Source organism: Procambarus clarkii, chromosome 19 (genome assembly GCF_040958095.1).
Source record: "Procambarus clarkii isolate CNS0578487 chromosome 19, FALCON_Pclarkii_2.0, whole genome shotgun sequence".
NCBI lineage: Eukaryota > Metazoa > Arthropoda > Malacostraca > Decapoda > Cambaridae > Procambarus > Procambarus clarkii.
The window spans coordinates 24,845,302-24,868,650 of record NC_091168.1 but is presented as its reverse complement, the minus strand read 5'-3'; the positions used below and the strand labels follow the sequence as shown (position 1 = coordinate 24,868,650).

The 23,349-nt window shown below is 39.1% G+C and overlaps 1 protein-coding gene across 2 annotated transcripts; it reads right to left on the bottom strand.

Annotated features, from left to right (window-relative positions):
• Nucleotides 1-1,822: 1,822 nt before the first annotated feature.
• Nucleotides 1,823-22,871, bottom strand: LOC138366238 (uncharacterized). Of its 2 annotated transcripts, XM_069327163.1 has the most exons (4): nt 22,719-22,871; nt 14,618-14,751; nt 14,001-14,153; nt 1,823-13,675 (listed from the first exon to the last, which is right to left on the bottom strand). In XM_069327163.1, exons 3-4 carry the CDS (start codon nt 14,151-14,153, stop codon nt 13,490-13,492), a joined length of 339 nt encoding a protein of 112 aa, XP_069183264.1. In that variant the 5' UTR covers nt 14,618-14,751; nt 22,719-22,871; the 3' UTR covers nt 1,823-13,489. The 2 variants fall into 2 exon arrangements, with proteins under 2 accessions (XP_069183264.1, XP_069183265.1); XM_069327164.1 differs by lacking the exon at nt 14,618-14,751 and having other exon boundaries at nt 22,719-22,867.
• Nucleotides 22,872-23,349: the final 478 nt, after the last annotated feature.

Sequence of the window (23,349 nt, the reverse complement as noted above, 5' to 3'; positions counted from 1 at the left end):
CTAAATTACAGACTTCCTCTTATCGAGGCCCCTGCCAGCCAAAGGCAATGTAGTCCGTATGATTACCGAGTAGACCTAATATGGTTTAACCGAACTGACAAAGACATGTATGGTACATCCTTCACTGCATCATGCCACTGGAATTGAGCAAAACATTTCATTTTGGTGAGTGTTCTACAATAATAGTTTTCTCTATGGATAAACTAACTACAGTATTACTATAATCTGGTTGGTTTAAATTAGTTTTGATTACTATAATGATTCATTAATATATAAAGTTATTTAATTATTTATTAATTACTTAATAATAGAGTTCTTACTTGTAAAACCACTAGCATGCAAAGCTTTTCGGGCAGGTCCTTAATCCTAATTTTCCCTGGAATATGATTTGCCAAACTGTTTAGCAACCAGGTACTCATTCACTGCTAGGTGAGCAGAGGCTTGGCACTTGATCAATTCTCCCCCATACGACGAGGATACGAACCCAGGCTAAATTGCTCGCGGGATGTGGGGGCGAGTGTTTTACCACTGCTCCATGGGGACTACTGAGTTGTATAGTAAGTATGTATCACATCATATTGAATGATAAGAAAATCAACTGGAGCTCTGAGGTGACAAACCCATGACCAGGAGATTCCCAGTTGCTGATGCTAACCACTGGACCACCCCTGACTTGTAAAAGTCTTTATAACCTGGTAAAGTTTATATAGACAGATTTCAACTGAAATCACAGGAAGTCTGGAGGCCTCTACTGAAGCCAGTCCAAGTTTCACATATAACCCCCAAGCACTCTGCTATAGGCACCGTAGTTTATCTTCCATACACCCGAGTGCTTGGGGATTACATGTAAAACTTGGACTGGCTTCAGTCAAGGACTGTAGACGTCCTGTGATTTCAGTAGAAATCCGGTTCTATAACGTTTATCAAGTCAGGGTGGTCCAGTGATTAGCGTCAGCAGCTGAGAGTGTCTGTCATGGGTTCGAGTCACCTCAGAGCTCCCATTGCTTTTCCAATTGATATACAGTATATCATGTTAATGTGATTTCTTTGTGCATTTGAATGATAATCTTACGATGGTTTAGAACTTCATGGTACAGTACAGTTCTGTAAAGTACAGTACAGTGTACTTATATTGCAGATATTAAAATTTTAAATAATGTTTTCTACATTACAAAAAAATGTAAGGATGTAAGACCATACTGCAAGGACAATCTCCGAATTAAACATACTGCATATTTGTGGCAGACATTAAAATTAAATGGAACATACTTAAAATATATGGAAGTTCAAGTTATAAATTTGAACTGTATTACAATCAGTGGTACATACCTCTGTTTACAAATTTAATCCGTTAGTACTCGGTATATAATGTACCTAATAGGTCAAGTTGACTATCAAGTATTAAATTTTAAAAATTTGTTACAGAATTTTTTCATTATAATGCATTTGATTTTTTAATGTTAAATCTAACAAATTTGATCAAACATATCATAAGTCAGTATTTCATGTATTTAATATTAATTGGAATAAACTAATTAGAAAAGAAATTTGAAAATAACAAATCACACTGTTAGGTAAATTGGGCCTTGAATACTAGACCAAGTAGTACAGTTCTGGCTATTAGGTACAGTAGTAGGCATCTATCAGATACAACAAACATTATATATAATTTGTATACAGTACTGTATTTTGGTAGAAATCTTTCTTGTTGACATGTTATTGAATATGACAAAGAGCAAGATCCATGATTCTAGCATGAATCTTCTACTTTTTTTATATTTTCTTCACCTGAGAAGGAAATTGAAAAATTAACTCTCCAAAGCTCATTTTACAATTTTATTAATGCATGACACAGAGATGCATTTCATTAACCCTTCTCAACATCAAAGGCAAAGTTCAAATGATTACAAGTTTTTTTGTTTATGTTCTAATCTTCATGAGAAACTTGGATAAAACTTCAATATTTTGGTGGGGGTGCCTTATATGCTTAATTGTTTCTATTATCTATATTTCAAGTGCTGTTCAATCTGATCTGTGTATTCATAAAGTAATAGATAACCCAGTTAATTAAAATTATCTACTGTACTGTACTGTGGTTTTTTTTATTTAGTTATTTTTAATAGTAACTAATAGTGTCTACACCTGTAAATGTTGTGAATTAATACTTTTTGTGAGCTGTAAAAGAGAGGATGAATTGTGTGTGTCCAAGTATTAATAAGTGTATGATATGACATTCATGAGCAGAAAAGTTTTTTTTTTTTTTTTTTTATACTTACTGACAGCACTGCCAATGAAAACCTTAATTTGGATATTAAGAGAGTTCCATGTTCCTGTTCAAATTAAGATCACATTATAAAATAGTTGGCATAGGCTATATAAAATAGTTTTCACAGGGGTGTTTTGAATAGTTAAGACGGTGGCTCTCCTTAAAACACTACGGGTTATAATATTTAACCCCTACCATTTGCTTTGTAGATGGCTCTCAGAAATATTTCTTTATACATTTATTTTTTCCACTGTCACTTTTAACCTGTCAGAAGCTTTATCATTCTGAATATGCCAAACATTCGCATAAAAATTACAAGGAAGAATCTAATATATTAAGCAGAAGTCGAGTAAATTTCACATGGTTTACATTTTTGTATGAACAAAAAATAACCCAAAGATAGCCGTTACACCCATAATGCAATTTATTAAGTACTATGCTGTCCTTTCCACCATTTCCCAGCCACAAGTGTAGTGGTCCTCAGTGATTTACATGTAATGTTAGCTTCTCTAAAGTTGGTCAAATCAGGTTGTACTCTCCGAAGGACCTCTTCGTATGTCTTGAGAAGCAGGTCACTGGACACAGGTCTATACTATAGTCCTGCACATGAATAATTCTTACTTATGGAAATAAATATAATGTTTTATTGTTTCTTAATTTTCATAGTACTGTACTGTATATTTAATACTTTTGAAAAGTACTTACACTGTAGATGTATTTTTGTTACTGTACTTCTTTATATACAGTAAATACTTTTCTTTTTACAAATTCGACTTGCCCAAGATTATTAAAGTCTAAATGAGTTATTATAGATGTTCGAATGGTCTCCCTTGTGTATGAATTATTCCCTCTATGGAAACGTCTCGGATAGTTCACATTTGGTATTTTAAAAATCTGACATTTGGAAAAATAATGCTGTCAAGGTTACAGGTAAAGCATCTAAGGCAGACATATGGCCCCAGGCTCAATCAAGCTTGCCAACAATATCTGATTTTACTCAAATATTACCATGAAACCTGTCAACCATTTCCACTCTCCCATGCACAGTGCTAATTAATGTTTTAAGACCAAAAATTTTTCCAACAACTATTATTGAATTGTTTCCAACACCAGGACAAGGTAGTACTGTATACTGATAATCATGTCTACAACTGGCACATTAAACTATTTTGACAGTTGATTTGCAGACAAATAACTTGTAAATTGTTAGACAAAACCTTCATCATAAACCAAAATCTATGGAGACATGTGTCATCTATTCATTGAAGCTGAAACAATAATATTTACATGCATTGTGACAATTAGTTTTGCAAAAGCCTACATGTAAAGTTTATGCCATAAATGATTTTTTTTTATAATAACTATAAATAAATATGAAGAAAAATGTACAGTAATATGATCAAGTGTATATTGACACATAATAGAGCCTTTCTATTTCTTTTAAATAAGGCCACTAATCACGCACAGCGTTTCAGGCAAATCTTAAAACTAACATTGGAGTATGTGCTTGAGTTTATCACCAACACTTGTTGCTGCCAATACTTATAAATAATCATAAGTGGTCACATTATCATGTTTAGGATTTCATTATTTCATTAGTACTGTATATAGAAGTCTATGGGAATGGGGAGGGAGGAGGACTCTCCATTGCCTGGGTCTCTCTGTTGTTTGTCTGATCAATCTCTTTCTCTAGAAGGGGGTACCCAGCAGTGCCTGGGATTCTCTCTCTCCCCCCCCTCCCCCCCTCTTTTCCTCTTTTCCCCCCTCAACCCTTTCCCAGCCTCCTCCCCTCTTCCCTTTCGTCTTCTCCCATCCACTGCTCATCTCCATCTCCCTACTCTTCCCCCCACCTCAAACAGATAGACATTTCCATTTATAGTTATAGAAGAGGAACCTAGCTGCACCTGGGTCTTTTCCACTCCTTTAAACCTTTTCCCCTCTTCACCCCTATCCCATCCCCTTGGTCTATTCTTTGTGATCCCCATCTTAAGAAAAATGTATTGTCAAGAAGCACTGTAACAATCATATGGGTCTTCCAGAAAATATATCGTCACTAAGAACTCTAGGGAACTGATACCAAATATTTGGCATTTGACTAAAAATCACATGGGTCACTATAAATGCTAACATTTCTTAAAATATTTAACTTGGGTCTACCCTGACCTACCTATGTCTGTCCCATACCCCAGACATTTCCACCCTGCAAATTTGGGTAAGGCTAGCCCCAAGTAGAATCTGGCCTCCAACTCTGGACAGAGACAGACAAGTTGACAAACAAACTCTCATAGTATTGATTACCAGAAGAATGAATTTACTACAATTAATTAGAATATGAATGATGGAGTTTACGTGGTAGTAAGTATTGGGTTTAAACAGGGAGAATAGTTATGATAGTACACATACAGTACAGTGTTTAATACTAACAATAACAGCAACCACTACTGGCTGAATTAAGATACAGATTATATGAGATTAATGCTACTTGGTATAGCACATTAAAAGACCTCTTCTTTTAAAAAAAAGAACTTCTTTAAAAGGTTCAATGCAACACACAAAGGGGGCAACAGTTTCAAGCTGAAGCTACAATACAGGACAGAAAACAGGACATGTTTTCCACTCACAGGGTTAAAACCCAATGGAACTGCCTACCTGCTGAAGCTGTAAATGTCAATTGAATACTTCAGTTGAAAACTGAGCTGGAAAAAGTACTGGAGAACATTGATCTTTGACAAGCTACCAACTTACTATCCCTAATGAGGCCACTAGAAATGATGGCCACCTCACGAAAATTCAAGTAAAACCACCTGCTAAAATCTCAAGTTACACACACCACAACCACCATCTCGGGCTACTCACTCCTCAACCACCATCTCAGGCTACACACATGACAACCGCCATCTCAGGCTACACACATGACAACCACCATCTCAGGCTTCACACACCACAACCACCATCTCAGGCTTCACACACCACAACCACCATCTCAGGCTACACACACCACAACCACCATCTCAGGCTACACACACCACAACCACCATCTCAGGCTTCACACACCACAACCACCATCTCAGGCTAAACACACCACAACCACCATCTCAGGCCCCCCACACACCACAACCACCATCTCGGGCCTCACACACACCACAACCACCATCTCGGGCCACACACACACACGCACCACAACCACCATCTCGGGCTACACACACCACAACCACCATCTCAGGCTAAACACACCACAACCACCATCTCAGGCTAAACACACCACAACCACCATCTCGGGCTACACCCACCACAACCACCATCTCGGGCTACACACACCACAACCACCATCTCGGGCTAAACACACCACAACCACCATCTCGGGCTAAACACACCACAACCACCATCTCGGGCTACACACACCACAACCACCATCTCGGGCTACACACACCACAACCACCATCTCGGGCTACACACACCACAACCACCATCTCAAACTAAACACACCACAACCACCATCTCGGGCCACACACACACCACAACCACCATCTCGGGCCCCCCACACACCACAACCACCATCTCGGGCTCCACACACACCACAACCACCATCTCGGGCTACACACACGACAACCACCATCTCGGGCTACACACACCACAACCATCATCTCGGGCTACACACCACAACTATCATCTCAGGCTATGCACACCACAACCACCATCTCAGGCTACACACACCACAACCACCATCTCAAACTAAACACACCACAACTACCATTTCGGGCTACACATACACCACAACCAAAATCTCAGGCTACATATGCCAAAACCACCATCTCGGGCTACACACACCACAAGCACTATCTCGGGCTACACACCACTACCAACATTTTAAGCTGTATAATAATTTGAAATGTTACTTGCTGTTAAATGTTAAGTATTATCTTAAAATAATATAACCAAACACCGATTAATGTTAGGTTTGGCCTGTAGCAAGTATACTATGTCAGTAATATACTTTCTCCATATTCTTATCAGCTTATGTGCAGATAAAGAGAGGGCTCTGTTAATTCTACTTAGTCCACTAATTACAATTAATACCTCTTCCCTGACCTACTAGAGGATAGTCGGGCAAGGTGTGGCCCAACTATATAAGCCATCAATAAGCAAATAATCTTACAAGATATTCATGCCTGTGCCACCTCTTGGGTGGCTCAATCGAATAATTATCCATCAGTTACCTGGCACAGGAGCGGGGCTGTAAGTCCACTACGGGGTCACCATTGCCTGTGCTACTTGGAGCTTTGTGTTCCGAGAAGCTGAATCTAAAACAACCAAAACAACAGAATAATCATTATCGAGTTACCAATAATCATTGGCAACTTGTCAAACAGTAATCCACAAGACAATCCAACCCAGCCAAGAGTACATAAAAAACACCAGCACCAAAATAACTAGCACTCCTCAACAAAGCCCATCTACAATAAAGTAGCAGAAGGTTTATCTTCTACAATATGGTATCTACAGGCTACCAAGTTAGATAGGCTAAATATCTTGACTGGAATCCACAGGGAAATAGCAGTTCGGTTATATAGACTACGTTTAGGTTACAGATGTAACTGGGATGATGATGAACCCAGAGCTAGGGAATGCATCTTCTGCCAAACAATCAGACAAGCCACTACTTCACTATCTCCTGGAATGTGAAGCACTTAATTAAGGGTCCCTGAATCTTGCAGTAACCACCCCAAAGTCATCAACACTGCCACTCTTCTGGTAAAAAAAAAAAAAAAGTGTCCAGCAGCTAGACATCCTCATAAATGCTGTCAAGAAGTATCCTTCCCCACGATAGCAGCCACATATTAAGGAGTGATGATTTCAATGTGACCTCAGCATGCCGTATGAATTCGCTCCAAAAAAATTTACCTTTTATGGGCTATTCATGCCCATACCACCTCTTGGGTGGCTTATTCTTCATAAATCAATCAATCGGATAATCAGATCAGTTATCTGACACAGGAGTGGGGCTGTAAGACAATACTACGGTTCCACTACGGGCTCCATAGCCCGTGCTACTTGGAACTTTTGTTCCGAGTAGCTGAATCTAAAACAAAAACAATGATGAATAATCATCAGTAATATCAACAATGGTTCAGTACAGATACTGGAGAGATACCACAAATCTTCAACATTCAACAACAAGAACAACATTCAACACTGTCCAGTTCCTACCATCACAAAACGCTTTAGCCTCGACACAAGAGCAAACATCCAGACTCCGCCCGCATCAAGCTCCTCGACTTTGCCAGCCACGCTCTACGACTCTCACCCCGCATCCGAGCTCTCTACTCCTGGCCTCACTCGGCTTTCTGCCCTGCTCCAGACTTCGTCTCAACTTCTACGACACTACACTACACTGCCAACAATCCAACTGCTATAACCAAGACTATACAGTACTCAATAAATATAAAAAACCACTAAACTGTGTGTAATCAACCAAATACATACATATAGACATTCGTTACAGGCCATAAGGCTGTGTGGGATTATACAAAATATTGTACCAACTGTGTAAAAAGTGTATTTCAAATCCTGAAATATTTTCATGTGATAAAATAATATTAAAATTATTATTACAAGATACTGTACCTCCCTTTTTTATTTTTAACATACTGTACTGTTTTCAGTGACAATGCATGGTATGTAACCGTGTACATTGAGAAGTATGTAGGGCAGGTTAACTGATTAAAGAATATCTGCCAAAAATGTTGTGTTCCAAGAGAATTATTGTAGTTTATTACAGTACTTCATATAACAGGAATCAATCCTTCAGTAAATTAAATATGCAGACAAACATTATACAGTACTGTACATTCCATACTTTTAATGTTTCATTTGTAAAATGGAAGTACACAGCCATTAGATTATAAGTGTGTTTGTCCAGTATGCATCTAATAAAAATTAAAAGGAATTTGACAAACTGACTCACTGATAGAGCCTCCAGTAATAGGTTTTAAGTATTTGTTTCCTATTGTTGGGGATAGGAAGCCAATTAGGCTTATCAAATTCCCCACAGGAAGCCAACCACTGACCTTTCCCAGTATCAGAAAGTAACCTATAACAGATGCCCAACTCCCAGGTATCCACACAGCACCGCTCCTGTGCCAGGTAAGTCCACTATGGGCTCATCATAGCCCGTGCTACTTGGAACTTGTTCCGAGTAGCTGAATCTATAACATCATCCCAGGTATCTATTTATTGCAACAAGAGCAACAGCATCAAAAGGCGTAAAGAAATGTGATCCAACATCTCGTCCTGCCGGGAACATTCAGTTGTCAATCAACTGCACCGACCATTGCAGTACAGGAAGAGAGAGAGGCCTTAAAAGGCCTGGGTCATGAAGAGGTTTACAAAACCATGAAATATGGGATCCGAGAAAGCCCAAGTGTGGTTTAGTAACAGTAATATATAGATGTGTATATTGAAGAGCCTGACAGCACACTATTTTCACCTGTAAATGTGTAGTGACCTGGGTAAGAAATGTTTGCAAAGTGAAGATTATGTACAGTAAGATATAAGGATCTTCACTTGGTTGCAGCCTGGGTGAGAATCATATAGTGTAGAGCTTCCTCCAGGCATGTAGACTGTCAACAGCAATTATCGTCTTTATTGAGGCTCAGTCTGGATTAATATTGTATATACAGTAGTTAAAAGCATGTATCCTGTATATTGAAAATTGTGCCTACTGAAGCTCATGTGTAGCAAAGATTATGAGTAGTAAAGATCTTGTATAGCAAAGATTGTGTACATTGAATATTATACGTAATAATTATTGTCCATCGTAAAAATTGTGAATATTGAATATGTACACTATTAGTGATAATGTGTGGCACAGTGGTAAGTGCAGTTGGGTCACCACAGAGAGGTTCTGGGTTCAATTCTGCCCAGTGACACAGCCAGGGGAGAGAGCAAAAGCGGCAGTCACTCCCCCCTGAGCACTTTCTTCAAAAGTGGAACCTTTTCAACATTTTGTAACTTGTGCAATAAAACTGATATTACTTAAGAGTTTCTTTCATTCAAAGACATACAGAGATCACGAGCACTAGCAATATGGTAAATTCAAGTGTCGGGAAACTGATCATCAACAATGGCATAAATTCAATGACGTGTTCCATTTATTCAAACCTATTCATACGGTATCACATTTTTCTGACCATACCAATAACTAGCTCAGATGCGGAATGATCATTTAGCCTCAAGTACAAAGTCATACCATCATCCTACAGTGGGCGAGAATAGATTGTCTGGGTTAGCTTTGCTCTTCATTGAAAGGGTTGACTACTGAGCTGGATTATAATTATGTAATAAATATCTTCCAAGAATGAAGCCTAGATGAAAGAGGCTGCTGAAGTTGCTTCATACATTTTTCATATTGCTTTGTTTTCTTTTTACATGTAAAATGTAAAATAATTAAATAACGTGTTTTGTTATGTTTTGATTTTAAATACAATATGGATTCATGAGCCTACTGTAAAGCTTTTTTTTTATTGTATTTTGATTTTAAATACAAAATGTGTGTAATATAAAAATATATGATACATGAGTAGTGCCTTTTTTCACATGCTTACTCCTCCCTAACTTTAGAACCTTCCTACACCACTGATTCTGGCCCAGAACAAAAGTGTCTGTGAACTGTTTCCTTTCATCTGATGCCACTGTTCACCTAGCAGTAAACAAGTAGTTGAGAGTTAGACAGCTGTTGTGGGCTGAATACTGGGGAAGGTCAGAAGATGGCCTAGGGAGAACCTGGATAAGCTTAAGCTTAACAGGCCTCCTGTCCCATCATTGGGAAACCGTAAGTATTGACGTTCAATCTCTGTGGGGCATGCCAGGAGGGTAATTTCCTGTTCTGCACCCAGATAATACCCGGATACTTCTGCTAGTTATCAATGCAACGTGATAGGGTACTTCAGATATTTATCAACAAAGTAATACAAGATTACGAGAGGCATTCAACACGAGTTCTGCATAATGTTGTATGATCATAAAATAAAAGTAAAAACAAATATGTAAAAGCTGTGAGCATAATGTGTGTATCATTATCAATACAGTACCCCTGTTCTAAAGCTATCCATTGCTACAAAATGGTGGTTATAATTTGTAAATAAGTATGCACAACACACACACACACACACATCAGCTGAAGAATCATACATCCTACATATATATTGCTACTGTAATATTGTAAAACTGGAAGATTTTATCTATGCCCTTCCATGTTTCTAAATGAAATATAAAGTAATATAAGAACTATACTCGAGAAACAATTTTTAATTAAGTGCAAAATGGTGCACTTACCATACATACAGTACATTCACTCTTATCTCACACACACAACACACACACACACACACAGTAGAGAGTTGGCTACTTGGAGGTGTAAAAAGATTATTATTAGATAGGTCACGGAAATTACAGATACTGCACAGTAAACAAAACAATGCTATTGCATACTTGAGTTTGACTAGTATCACAAGGAATAAAGATGCCAAATGTCATACCAAACTAAGATTTGTTCAGATATATATGATGGTACACATGTAGTAGATACTGTACATGCAAAGATGCTATGTACAGCAAAACCCATTCCTTCTTGAATAGATTGTCAAATATCAACCAAAATAAACGTGAAATTTTTGTATTTAAATTTATAATAATACTGGTATTGATAAAGTGCTTTGGTGCGATATACATTTAGAAACTCAACAGGAAGGTAGGATACTTGTAGGCCTTTTTGATAAAAAAAAATTTTTTTAATAAAAACAAGAATATTGTTACATTTCTTATCAAAGCCACATACTGTATTGTTCTTCATATGTAAATCTAACTATTTTGTAAATAATTAGTAAATTGAGTAAATAAAAGTAAACTAAGCAATAAAAATAAATGACAACTTTATTTTCTATGAGGTTTGTAAAACTTAGCTCTCCCATACAATTCATAATAATTATTTTATTCATTTTGTGTGTGTGAGCAAAATACTTATGAGAAATCTTGTACAAACTTCAGAACATAACTAATGTTTAGATATCAGCACCATTATTCATATTGTATTATTCACATGAAAGAAGGAATAATAATAATTATTAATTATAATTATTATTATATTAATACAATTAATTAATTATTACTCTTCCTTCTGCTGGGTCATGGAGGAAGCCGCCTCGGGTGAAAGAGGGATGTTACGATATCTGTCTGGAACCCGTAGGTGCGAGGCTCGGTCGTCCACCTCCTGGGGCTCTTGTGGCCCAGGCTCTGCTTCAGGAGGCTGGGGTCATTCTTGCCCTTACTGGGGTGGTTCTTCTCCAGCCCCAACAATGGCAGTCTCCAGGTTTGGAGTCACTGTGCCTTCTTTTACTAACTTCGAGGTAAACTCCAGAGGTGGAGCCCCTAGGGCAGTTCATTGTTGCCTTTAACCTTGTTCCGACAGTTCCTGCAACAACGGAATGCCAAAACCAATCGTTTTGGCGTTTGCCTTTCCATTGGAGACTTTCTGTGCCGAACAAATGGGTGATGGCGCCTGTCACCCATCCCTGCTGCATGGGTGACAGCTTCTTCCCCGTATCAACCTACTCTGGCTTTGTGCCCTGGAGAGGCACCGCCAGACTGACAACCAGAGCACAACTCCATAGTCTCCCGAGACTGATGGATGCCTACTACTACTATTGGGTGAAGAGATACATCATGATGGTAGATTAGACCAACTTGCTGGTATAAGGAATGACAAAGTAGGTGCACAAGTGCCCCTAAAATAACAAGCAGCACATCACTCCAAGTTAGGTATCCCAAATTCCTCTCATACGATGAGAGTCAAAATGACTAATGTAAAAAATGCTATACAGTATGTATTACCATATATTGTACCAGAATATGCAACCTAAATCTGATACCTGGCTGTATTCGAAACTTTTGTTTCATTCATATTATAACAAAGATATTATTCATAAGAGTTCTTTGCAAAACAAAACAAGAACAAATATATATACTGTACAGAACAGTAACATGATCTGGTAACATAACCCTACCTATAGAAAACATTTTTACTGGACAAAAGCAGTTCTGACTAAGAGTATTTATAAGCCTAAACAAACTTGTACAAGAATACAGTACTGTACTTGTAAATACAGTAAAAAAATTATTTTAATTATCAAATAAAAAATTACGAGTAACTACATTCCATAACCAATGTGATGTTGTACAATGCCATTCTGATACAGCCTACAATAAATGAAAATGATAGATGGTTGGATTCTAAGTTTTATATGATTATGTATCTCTTAATGGAACCTGTCCTCAGGGTAAAGTGATTACCACGAGACACCAAACCCATTCTTACATCAACTGGACAGTTATCTAGATATTTGTGATGCTCTGAAAGCATATTACCGTTCCAATAATAGTCGTCTTGTAGACAACTGGCAAGACAACCTTTATCCTAAACAGAATATTTTCAAGATGTAATTGTATCATATTATAAATCATTGGTTTAAAATATAAAGTCTATGCTTAACTCCTTTTCTTTGAAATTCTCCGAAGAATTTGGTTTTCTGTAAATTAAATTCTAGGGATATAAATAATTTTTGAATTTCCTATTTCACATATTTGAGAATGCACCATATTAATTTAACCAAATGTAATTAAAGTTGACCTAACCTAGATAGGGAATAGATAGACAAATAGCACTAAGTATATAGTGGTTTAGAAGTAATACCCCCAGAGTACCACCTCCCTGAGGACAGGTTGTTTAATGTCACAATTTAATGAATAACCTCTCTGTAACATCCACATATAAACACAATGACATTAAAATGATATAACACATTTAGATTCTTAAGACAATACAATATATTACAACTCATTTAAAATGAAGCAAAGTGTAGAACAACAGAGTGACTAGTTACAAGACAAAACTGAATTATATTCTGTACATATTTTATATACATAAATATTCCTACACAAACTTACATTAGTTTATATTTCACTTCAAATTAGAACATTCAATTGTCTCTTAATCTTTTGTAAAAGAAAGACCACTAACCTCTATAAACCCTCAAAGGATGAAAAGGCTTCTTCTTGGCCATGATGAAATACAGTGCAATACTGTAGTGTAGTACTTTAATACTCTTAAAGCAGCAGAGATTTTCATGTGGTCATCAGTGACTGTTGGTGGTAGTCCTCATTGGTTAACTATTGATGAAGAGCATCCTCTGGAACAAGTCCTCCTGGCTGGATCCAGATGTAACCAAGAGCAGACATGGTACAGTAAGCATGGTAGTAGCGACCCGGGCTGCGGCACCAGTACCATCTAGGACACTTGCACCGAAATTCTGCTTGGAACTCTGTCTTGCACACTTCGCCAGTCCAGCATGTTCGCTTTGAGAGTAATGTTTTATACCAATAATTATAATTCAACAAATGAAAAACTACATTCTTTACACAAAATAATGGTTAACTGACAACCAAAATTATTTGTTAAGTACAGTACTATGTTTATCCTGTATTTATATTTGTAGGATGATACAGAAACAAAATAATTATTAACAAACAATTAAATGTACATGATTTAGTTAGAAATGGAAGTCTGTACAAATTACGACTAAATATGTAATGTTCTGTATCTAAAAACCTTATCAAATGCTATATCTTATTGCTAAAAAAATTATGAATATGAACTTTTATAACTAATTCAAGACCTTACCTCATTATCATACTCTTTGATGGATGTATCAAAATGTGGACCTCGTCCAGGCTTGGCATCTACAACCAACATTCCTCCTGTTAGCACCACAACAATCGTCATTAGCAATGCTACTCGTCCCATTAGTAAAGGATTTGAAGAACTATGTGTCATCTGAAATTCACAAATTATATTTCTTGAAGTATTGTTGCTTAACATTGCATGATGGTTTAGACTAATATATTGCATGTTAAGCAAGGGGTTGGTGCTTAAGCATTAGAGAAAACAAACCCCACCAGATATGCAGCATAAGATAAGTATTGTTGTGTCAATACAATACTGAATACAAATTAGGATCAGGTTGAAACAATTTTAGTTCCTATTCCAGATTAAAGTAGCATCCTTGCATTTTCAGGTTAGTAACTTCTTGTGATGGAAATACTTTTCAAGTGGCTAAAGACCTAAGTCCACTTATGAGCATAGCCAACTTGCTCTATTATCATCAAAATATGTACTCTATGTCCATTGGTACATTATGAGTTCTAATGGAACACACTAGTGTCTGAGACTCAATCACCTGAGCACAAGATTTCTCCCTTATGACCTCAAGAGAACCTACAACTGGGTGAATGACTTACCAACCATTGTTGTATGCAAATATATCACTGCAACTGCAGACTGCTCCAGCTGGATTCATCAACATGGACATCGTAATTTGTGGATTGATACTTTAGTTCAATGCCAATCTGAATTAATGAAGAACGCTCATCTTCTGTGAAACATATAATAGTGAGTAGATAGTTCTCTGAACTGAGTTAAGATGACTTGATAGTTCTTAAGCAAATTAATGCTTATCACTAGCTAATAATAATTTAAAAGGTCTCACTTTTATATACTGTATATATAAAAATATTCCTGGTCATGAAATGTACAATTACAGCCATGACCTAACTATAGATTGGTACTTATGTGATAGTGGATGTCCAGATCACTAGTGTGCCTCCCCTTGCTAGAATTATGCAGTGTCATCACAATACACTACAAAACACTTGCAATCTGTCTTCTCCATCTGCTAGACAAAGGGAGTGTGTATACTCAGTTGTACTCTTACTGTATTTACTTATACTGTACAGCTGTACTTTTAGTCTGTATACTTTATAATCCATAATGTTTTTATCTGCTGTTTATATGTAGCTTACATATACAGGATCATTTACTTTACAAATCATATTCTTACTGTTACTTTAGTTCATAATTGTTCATTCACCATCTTATTTCATTTACTTTATAACTTACTTTATTAAAAATCATTTTCTCAGACTGTCTTTTGCTCAAACCTCAGAAATCAAACGTATTCAAAATGTGAATTTTCTGAGAGCGAAAAACAGATCCTCCGAGGTCGGAAGGGTCTCCCCTCTCTCACCTGGGGCATATAAGGGTGGATGCTCATTCATCCCTGGTTCATAATTGGTACTGTACTTACATATAAACACCGTGATTGCCTTAATCGTACTTACATATAAACACCGTTTATATGTAAGTTCCCATGAGCTGAGAAAAACTCAAACCCAAAGGCTTTATGACAGCACACTTGTGCCTCAAGGCTGATAAATGCACTGCATGGTAGGTGCTCAATAATACGTGGCATTATTCAGGGAGGCAAGAGCCACCCCACAGGCTGTCGATAGCCTGTGGGGTCACAGGCTGTCGATAGCCTGTGGGGTCACAGGCTATGGACAGCCTGTGACCCGACGACAATGCGTCAGGCGGCCAGTGTGTAGTCGAATAGTCAAAAGCCAAACGCGCTAATACCAAGAATGCCCCTGTAATACTTAAAACCCCAAATGGGCAAAACTCAGACTTCTTCCTATGACCCCAGGGCTAAGCAGTAGACAGCGGGCCTACCAACTCCGGCGCCGGATACCAATTTCCCCAATCCCTCCCCCAGGAACCAGCCAGAAAACGGGGCAAAAATAAACTTCCCTGTGCGGCGTCAAATAGTGGGCTGCTGAAGAGGGATGTCAGGCGGAAAATATGGCGAACCAAAGAGAAATAAGTGCGTTCCGTCCCCCGGCGACGCCCAGGCGGAGTAGGTGTCCAGAAGTCCACTCGTCATCAAGCCTGAACCAAGAGTCCTCAAGGAAGGAGTGTGTGCCAACCCCCGTGTTGTTGCTCGAGGCGCGCCGACGATCGAGGTATCGTATGCGCCAAGGCTGCCCGATACCGAGAAAAAGACTACGGGCTCACGATAGCTGCTTGGAATTTTTGTTCAGAGTAGAAGAGTCTAAAAACAACGGGAAAAAGCAGGGATGGGATCCCTAGTCTCTTCAGGCCACGGACAGGACGAATGAAGCGAAGGATGTCATCATAACGGACGTCTTCGTCTCTCGCACCTGCCCCGGTTACCCGGTAAGAAGAACGGGAACCACGAGGTGGGGAATATTCAGCCAACAAACGGTCTGTAGTCTGACGCGAGCGCTAAGAAATAATAGGTATTTGTATGCTCAGCACAGTAACCGGACCAGGCAATGTGATGTAGTCATTGTGCGAATTCGCCTTTGCTATAGACACATCTGGCAGGTTAGTGAGGCTGAGCCACTACCAGAATATTCAGATTGTAAACTCTGTGATAAACCTTTAAGGCATTCACTAGAACACTATATTGTTGAATGCGAAACTGTAAAAGACTTTAGACCTCCTGGCCTCTTGTACCACCAACTACGTAACTATTTCATTGACTCGGGTGTTCTGGACAACATCCTAACAATTTATCCAAAATTTGCTTGTCCATTTTAAAGAATGAAGAACAATTTTATTTATATTACTTCTAAGCTGCATCACATGAACCCATTCCTGCCCTGTGTGGCAGTGCACAACAGAAGTTTGTTTTCACATATTCATACATTAAAACATTGATTGTAACCATGATATGTATGTGCTTAAGCCCACAGTTTAGACCTATTGTCTTGTGTATGACCCTCTGTCCTGTGTGACAGTGAATACCAGCATTATCCTCACTTTAATAAGAATTAATCGAAATCCCCAGATTAGGCAAAATGGTAATTAATTTTGTCAATAAAGGTGTTCATAATAAATGAAATCGTGGACAGTGGAGGTGTTCCAGTGATATGGGTGGGGCACTACTGGATTCAGTATGGAGAATCTACCAACCGTAGACGATGGAGATGTGCATTTTGCACGCCTGTAGGGTCCGGGCAAGTCGGTTGTCTCCCGCTAGTTCCTCTGTCATTTTTCTCTGATCTCTGCAGTGCTGTAGGGGGCAGTGAAGTCATTACAGCATGTGGCCCCCAACTGTTCCTGGACTAAGAGTCGATTTAGTTCTGGAATGATTTCTGTTGCCCGTGTTGAACTTCCTCTAAAGCGGCTATGTCTTTCCGAAAGTGATGTCTCCGTTAAATAATCCGATAAATAAGCCAATAATTCTGCTCGAAACGCTATGGGTGTTAGTGGCTTTGCATAAATATAAAAATACCAGTATTATGTAATCTCACCAACCCATTGTACTTTCTTGCAAATTAAAAATTATTATTATTGTTATTACTACTACAAGTGGGGCGCGCTAGAGAATTATATAGTTGAATTACTACCTTCTTTTCCTTAAAGTCAAATATTTGCTTGACAATTCCTTGGGTCATGGTTAGCTTTTTTACCGCAGCTCCCACTTGTGCAACTTTCAGTGAATGATGAATTTAATTCCAAGCTGGTTTTTTTCTTCATCAATCTGCTGTAGGGAAATGTCAATTTGGCAGTAACGTAGATTGATTTTACCCGAGGACCACTGACACTAGTGGCCTCGACAAGGACAAAGCCAGTGGCTTGTTGAAGGTTACCCCCCCCCCCCCTTTTATTGAAAGACCTTGTATCTGGGGCATAATTTGTCGCACGTTATGGATATCCCTCAATTTGCTCTCTTCACCTTCAAACATTTGTGTGGGAAATGTGATATTGTCTAATCTCTCTAGTGTGAACACGTGGTGTAAAGTATTCATTCAGAGTGTTTGCTACCCTTTAATCGTCTATTACAACTTAGCCTCATTTTAAGGGGTCCTAACTAGTTTAGTTTAGTTCATTTATTATGCACCCCATACCCATCTTGTGGGTCCTAACTGCCGTGTCTTTTGTTTTGGTTTTACTTCTTATATAGGCATAGAACGACCTTGTATCTTTCTTTGTTTTCGGCAAGTTTCCTTTCGTAGTTTCTTTTAGCTGATCAGATATCTTGAGTAGCTGAATTTAACGCCTTCTATATATCTCATAGTCTTCGTAAATTTATACCTTCTCCAGATTTACCTGAATTTACCCGAGGCCCACTAACAGTGGCTTCAACGAGGACAGGAAGCCGGCAGCTTGTCGAAGGTTCCCTCATTTGCCTTGACTTTTTACAGTTAGACTTTAAAATTTAAGAGAGTTTTGGCATTTACGGCTTCGGCGGGTTGGCGGTTCCAGGAGTTTATAACCCTCTGGGGTGGAAAAAAATATATGTTCTCAGTCTTACATTGTAGACTGTTCAGCTTGAAACTGTTGCTCCTTGCTTGTGTTACATCTGACCTTATGAAGAAATTGTCTGGATTTTCCACTTAATATTAAAGCCTGTATCATCCAACTACTTCCCCTTTTTTTTCCTTCTTGGAATATATTTTTGAAAAAGAGTTCAGTTTTTAGTTTAGTTCATTTATTATGCACCCCATACCCATCTTGTGGGCGGTAGTGGAAAGGGTTACAGAGGCACATAATGGGCTCAGGGACTGAACCCCACAATTCATTTAGCTAAGCAAGTTACAATCTTGATGAGCTAGTTACAACAGAGTTCAGTGATGACCTTTATGAGATTTTTCTACGATGCTTCCATACCATGATCTATTACAGGCGACGAGTCACAATAACGTGGTTAAAGTATGTTGACCAGACCACACACTAGAAGGTGAAGGGACGACGACGTTTCGGTCCGTACTGAACCATTCTCAAGTCGATTGTGACTTGAGAATGGTCCAGGACGGACCGAAACGTCGTCGTCCCTTCACCTTCTGGTGTATGGTCTGGTCAACATGATCTATTAGCTCCCTCCAGGAAGTGTTTTGCAATTCCTCTCTCATTCCTTGATAAGTCACCTCGAGGACAATCTAGACATGCATCCTAGTTCAAGTGCATGCCCGCCACACCGTTGACGGCAAGTGGGTTTGGACGACCAACATGCGACGCCGATAATTCCCTCATCAGGCAGGGTGCACACACGCTCCTGCCCAGGACTGGGGCGCCTTGTCATGTCCTGGCTGCCCTGTCGGGTTGGGTGGGGTGCTCCGAAGTACAGTTATTAAGGTCACTTAACATTTATCTCTGCACATGCAGACCATAGGCTGCAACTCGCAGTTGCAAATTATAACAACTTGCAGATGCAACTTACTAGCAACTGCGAAGCTGTAAAGAAATCCAGTAGCTTCGGCTGCAAATTACTAGCAACTGCAATTGCAAATATTTTATTATTAATATTAAATTTAATAAAATGTTATATCGCCTATGGTGTTTTGTTTTACCCAACGCACAAAACTGATCGTTCATGCCATCTTCCGCAGTTATCATAAGATCTAGAGTGCCATTTCCTCGAGTGGGCTCTGCCATATGCTGTGTGAGAAAGGAGACAAACATTTCAGCATGATGCTACAAACATTTCAGCATGATGCTAACAAGAGATCACCATCATGCGGGTGGGGTTGACCTTGAGCAAGAGGCACCTCCCCTCACTTCATTGTTAGTATCCGGCTCAGCCCTCCTAGACACAGGTATTGCTGCTGTCTGGTCTGCTCGAGTGGTGCCAACAGTTACTGCTGCTGTCTGGTCTGCTTGAGTGGTGCCACACGCAACCTGACCACACCCGCAGCACCAGACCCAAATCTTAAGGTGTTAGCTATGGTTTACGATTCATACCGAAGGTGTTGCAAGGAGAACCCCCAGAGTAAAAGGACCATGTTGCAATGTGTGGCGGGTGTCTACACCAGGTGCCAACTGTTGAAGGGGAAATGGCAGGTAAAACCAGGCCTCTCTCGCTTCTAGTAGATGGGGAATGTAGACACCCATCCCACATGTATGGAAGGAAAGGGAGTCACTTCTTTTCATATTTGTGGGTTGCGTCACTGAGTGTCTAATTTTCGGCCACGTTATTGTGAGTCAGTTAATAAAATACGTGTGATGAACGTACAAGCTATATAGAATAACATCATACACACCAACTTTTCTATTATCCTGTAATATCAAATGCGTAAAACTATTTTAAGTATCAACAAAATAACTTGTTTGCACTGTGCAATAAATGAATCTGACTGGAAAAATGTGGCGAGTGGAGGTACCGCAAGGCTCCATATTGGGGCCAACCCTTTTTCAAATACACCAATGACGTGAGAATATTACAATCCACATCATCAAATTTGCAGATGACTAAGATATGGGGTAAAGTGGGAAGTGAAAATGATATCGTCTTACAAAAAGATCTACATGAACTCTACAAAAAGTCGAAAGACTGGCAAATGTTTTTGAATATTGAAAAATTTCAAGATCTGGGTTGTGGCGCATAACAGTGCACGTCACAACTACCAAATCAACATTATTTACCCGAGGGCCACTAACACTAGTGGCCTTGAGGACATGAAGCCGGCGATTTGTCGAAGGTCAACAACACCCACCCACATTTGCCCTGATAATCTTTTCTAGTTGGACTTCAAAATTCAACAGCATTTTGGCATTTACGTCTTACGTCTTTTACCAATACATAAAATATTTAGATATGGAGATATTACAGGATCATAAAAGAGCTGTTGTTTGTGATTATTAGTCGTTACACTTCACAGCCTATTCATAACCTCAAGTCATTTATCTACTAGAAGCGGAATATGGATACAGTGCAAGGATTTAAAGTATCATTTGTAATAAAATAGCTTGTCATGTCATGCAGTGTGAATTTAAATTTATCTGTAAAGAGTTAAATGCTTACAAAGTCTAAGATGCAATGTGCTAGTGTGTGTGTCCCTGTATTTGTCCACACACTCTTTGCTTCATCTAGATCCCTATACAAGTCCAAATGGCACAAACCTTAACCAAGTCGTATTCGAGCTGTGAAAATTAACATGTTACTCTATTGACTTTGTTCCTTGCACAATACACATGTTTTGACACATCTCATTGTGGTAAACAATGAATCTGCTTGTTCCTACTTTCTTCAAATTCAGTCAAGAGCTCTCTTCTAATGACACATTTAATGGATTTACCCGATAGCTCAAGATTACGTTCGACAATTTCTGTGTTTACTACAAGGTTAGCAAGGGTATAAGCTTTATCATGCTCTTTTAGTCCACTGCCGAGACTCGTGTACCCGCCTCGCCACCGATCGACTACCCATCTAGCCCTGAATTCCCTAAATATTTCCATAGTGAATCGCAACTCTGGGACGCTTCGCCCAGCCCTCTCACCTTTAACCATCTGCGTCTCGGAGGGGACCCAACCCTCGGGGTGCCTTCCCTGGCTCTAACCCATCTCCCGTCCGTCCTAGTGGCCCTTGCTCTTTAAAGCATTTTCGTTCTATATTTAGCAGCATTCGTTTCTATACTAGTGCATCCGCTTAAATTCTTTTTTCTCTCTTACAAGCGTGCCCTTTGTGTTATAGTGTCTTTACATTCATTACGTATATCTGAATATTTATGTTACGTACATAAGTATCGCCAAATATTGCTAGTCTGTTGCCATTCCTACCGTCGTTAACAGTCTCGTTAAATGGTGATTGTCAGTCATTATACACCCCCGGCCACCACCCCTCACAACCCCGTGTCGTTGTAACTGTCTACGATAATCGTCAATGAAGGTTATCATGCAGTTTGGTGTCATTTGCTAGATTAATGGTCAATCTATATTCGTTCCCGAGAACGTCTCATTGTAGTAACCTTAAATATGCATGATACTATTTTGGGACGAGTTTGTTAACGTTTACCACCAAGTTGACATTATAATATCAGGCTGAATTGTAATAAATAATATGTATTACGCACTCTCATGCACTCACAACCCAACCACCAATTGTGTTGACAAGGCAATTGTCGTGAACAGCACCACCTGCTGTGGACAATTAGGACAACTGGTTCAGCTCCTGAGCCCCATCATGTGTCTTCTCTCTAACCTTCCCGGCCACCACTACCCATAGGATGGGATGGACCCGCGTATATTGGCCACATAATAAATGAACCAAACGAAAAACTGCACGGGAGACATCTCCCGTCACGCAGGGTGCAGTCGCACCTCCACAGATCTGTTATGTTACGTACATAAGTTGCCAAAACGTACGTACATTGCTCAAAAGGGCCTCCACTTACGGGCTATTCATGCCCGTGCCACCTTTTGGGTGGCTTAATCTTCATCAATCAATCAATCGAAAAACTGGTATACACAAGACAACTGGTGTAGACAACACACTTGGTTAACAATGTGCTGCAAACAACGATTAACTGGTGGCGGGTGCAGACAATACGAGTCCTAATGAATTGGGCCGGTTGGGCGACACGACTTTAAATTGTGGCTGCAAGACTGATGCAGTAAGCTTGAACTGATAACAATATATATATATAACTGTAGGCTACACTTAATTATAATTATAACATGGCGTGTTTACTCTAAATACTTTAAAATGCAATAACATGTGTTTAATGCAGAAATGGCGATTGTTGTCACAGTTCCACTTACCCTATAGTAGTACAAACACAGACACAGCAAAAAAGAGTAAGGTTTGAAGAGCTTATCGAGTGCACCTTACACCTAAAACGTTTCCTGATGCACTGATTCCCCTCGAACCTCTCCAGCTGACGATGCCGGCAGCAAACATCGCAGTTGTGAGAAAGCGCGGTTGATTGTTCAGCCGTTGCCAGACGTATAATGTAGGTCGAATTTCGGGTGGGGTTCAGCTGCCACTGTCTTCACGTAGATATACACTGAGTGCTGCAAAGCCCATGCTGTGTTAAGGATGTGGTTTAGATCTTCTATCATTGTGGGATCTCGCTGTTTAAGGGGATTGGTTTATCATCATTGCCAGACGTATGATGCTCAGCTTATTGATGCCGTTGTTGTTAATACGGCTCATTAGTTATTGGATAATTTTATTGTTACCCCCAGTGGTGGCTATAGTTTATTGTGCACTCCATACTCATCCTGGGCACAATTTAATCAAATCAAATAAAAAACTTTATTTATAAACGGTTGTGCATTTGTAATTAGAAAGGTTACATAAAAAATATAGTACATTAGTTACAGAAGTCACAATAACAGAATAACAAAGAGGCATTGTCATAATCACAATCGGCATCATAATTGGGAACAA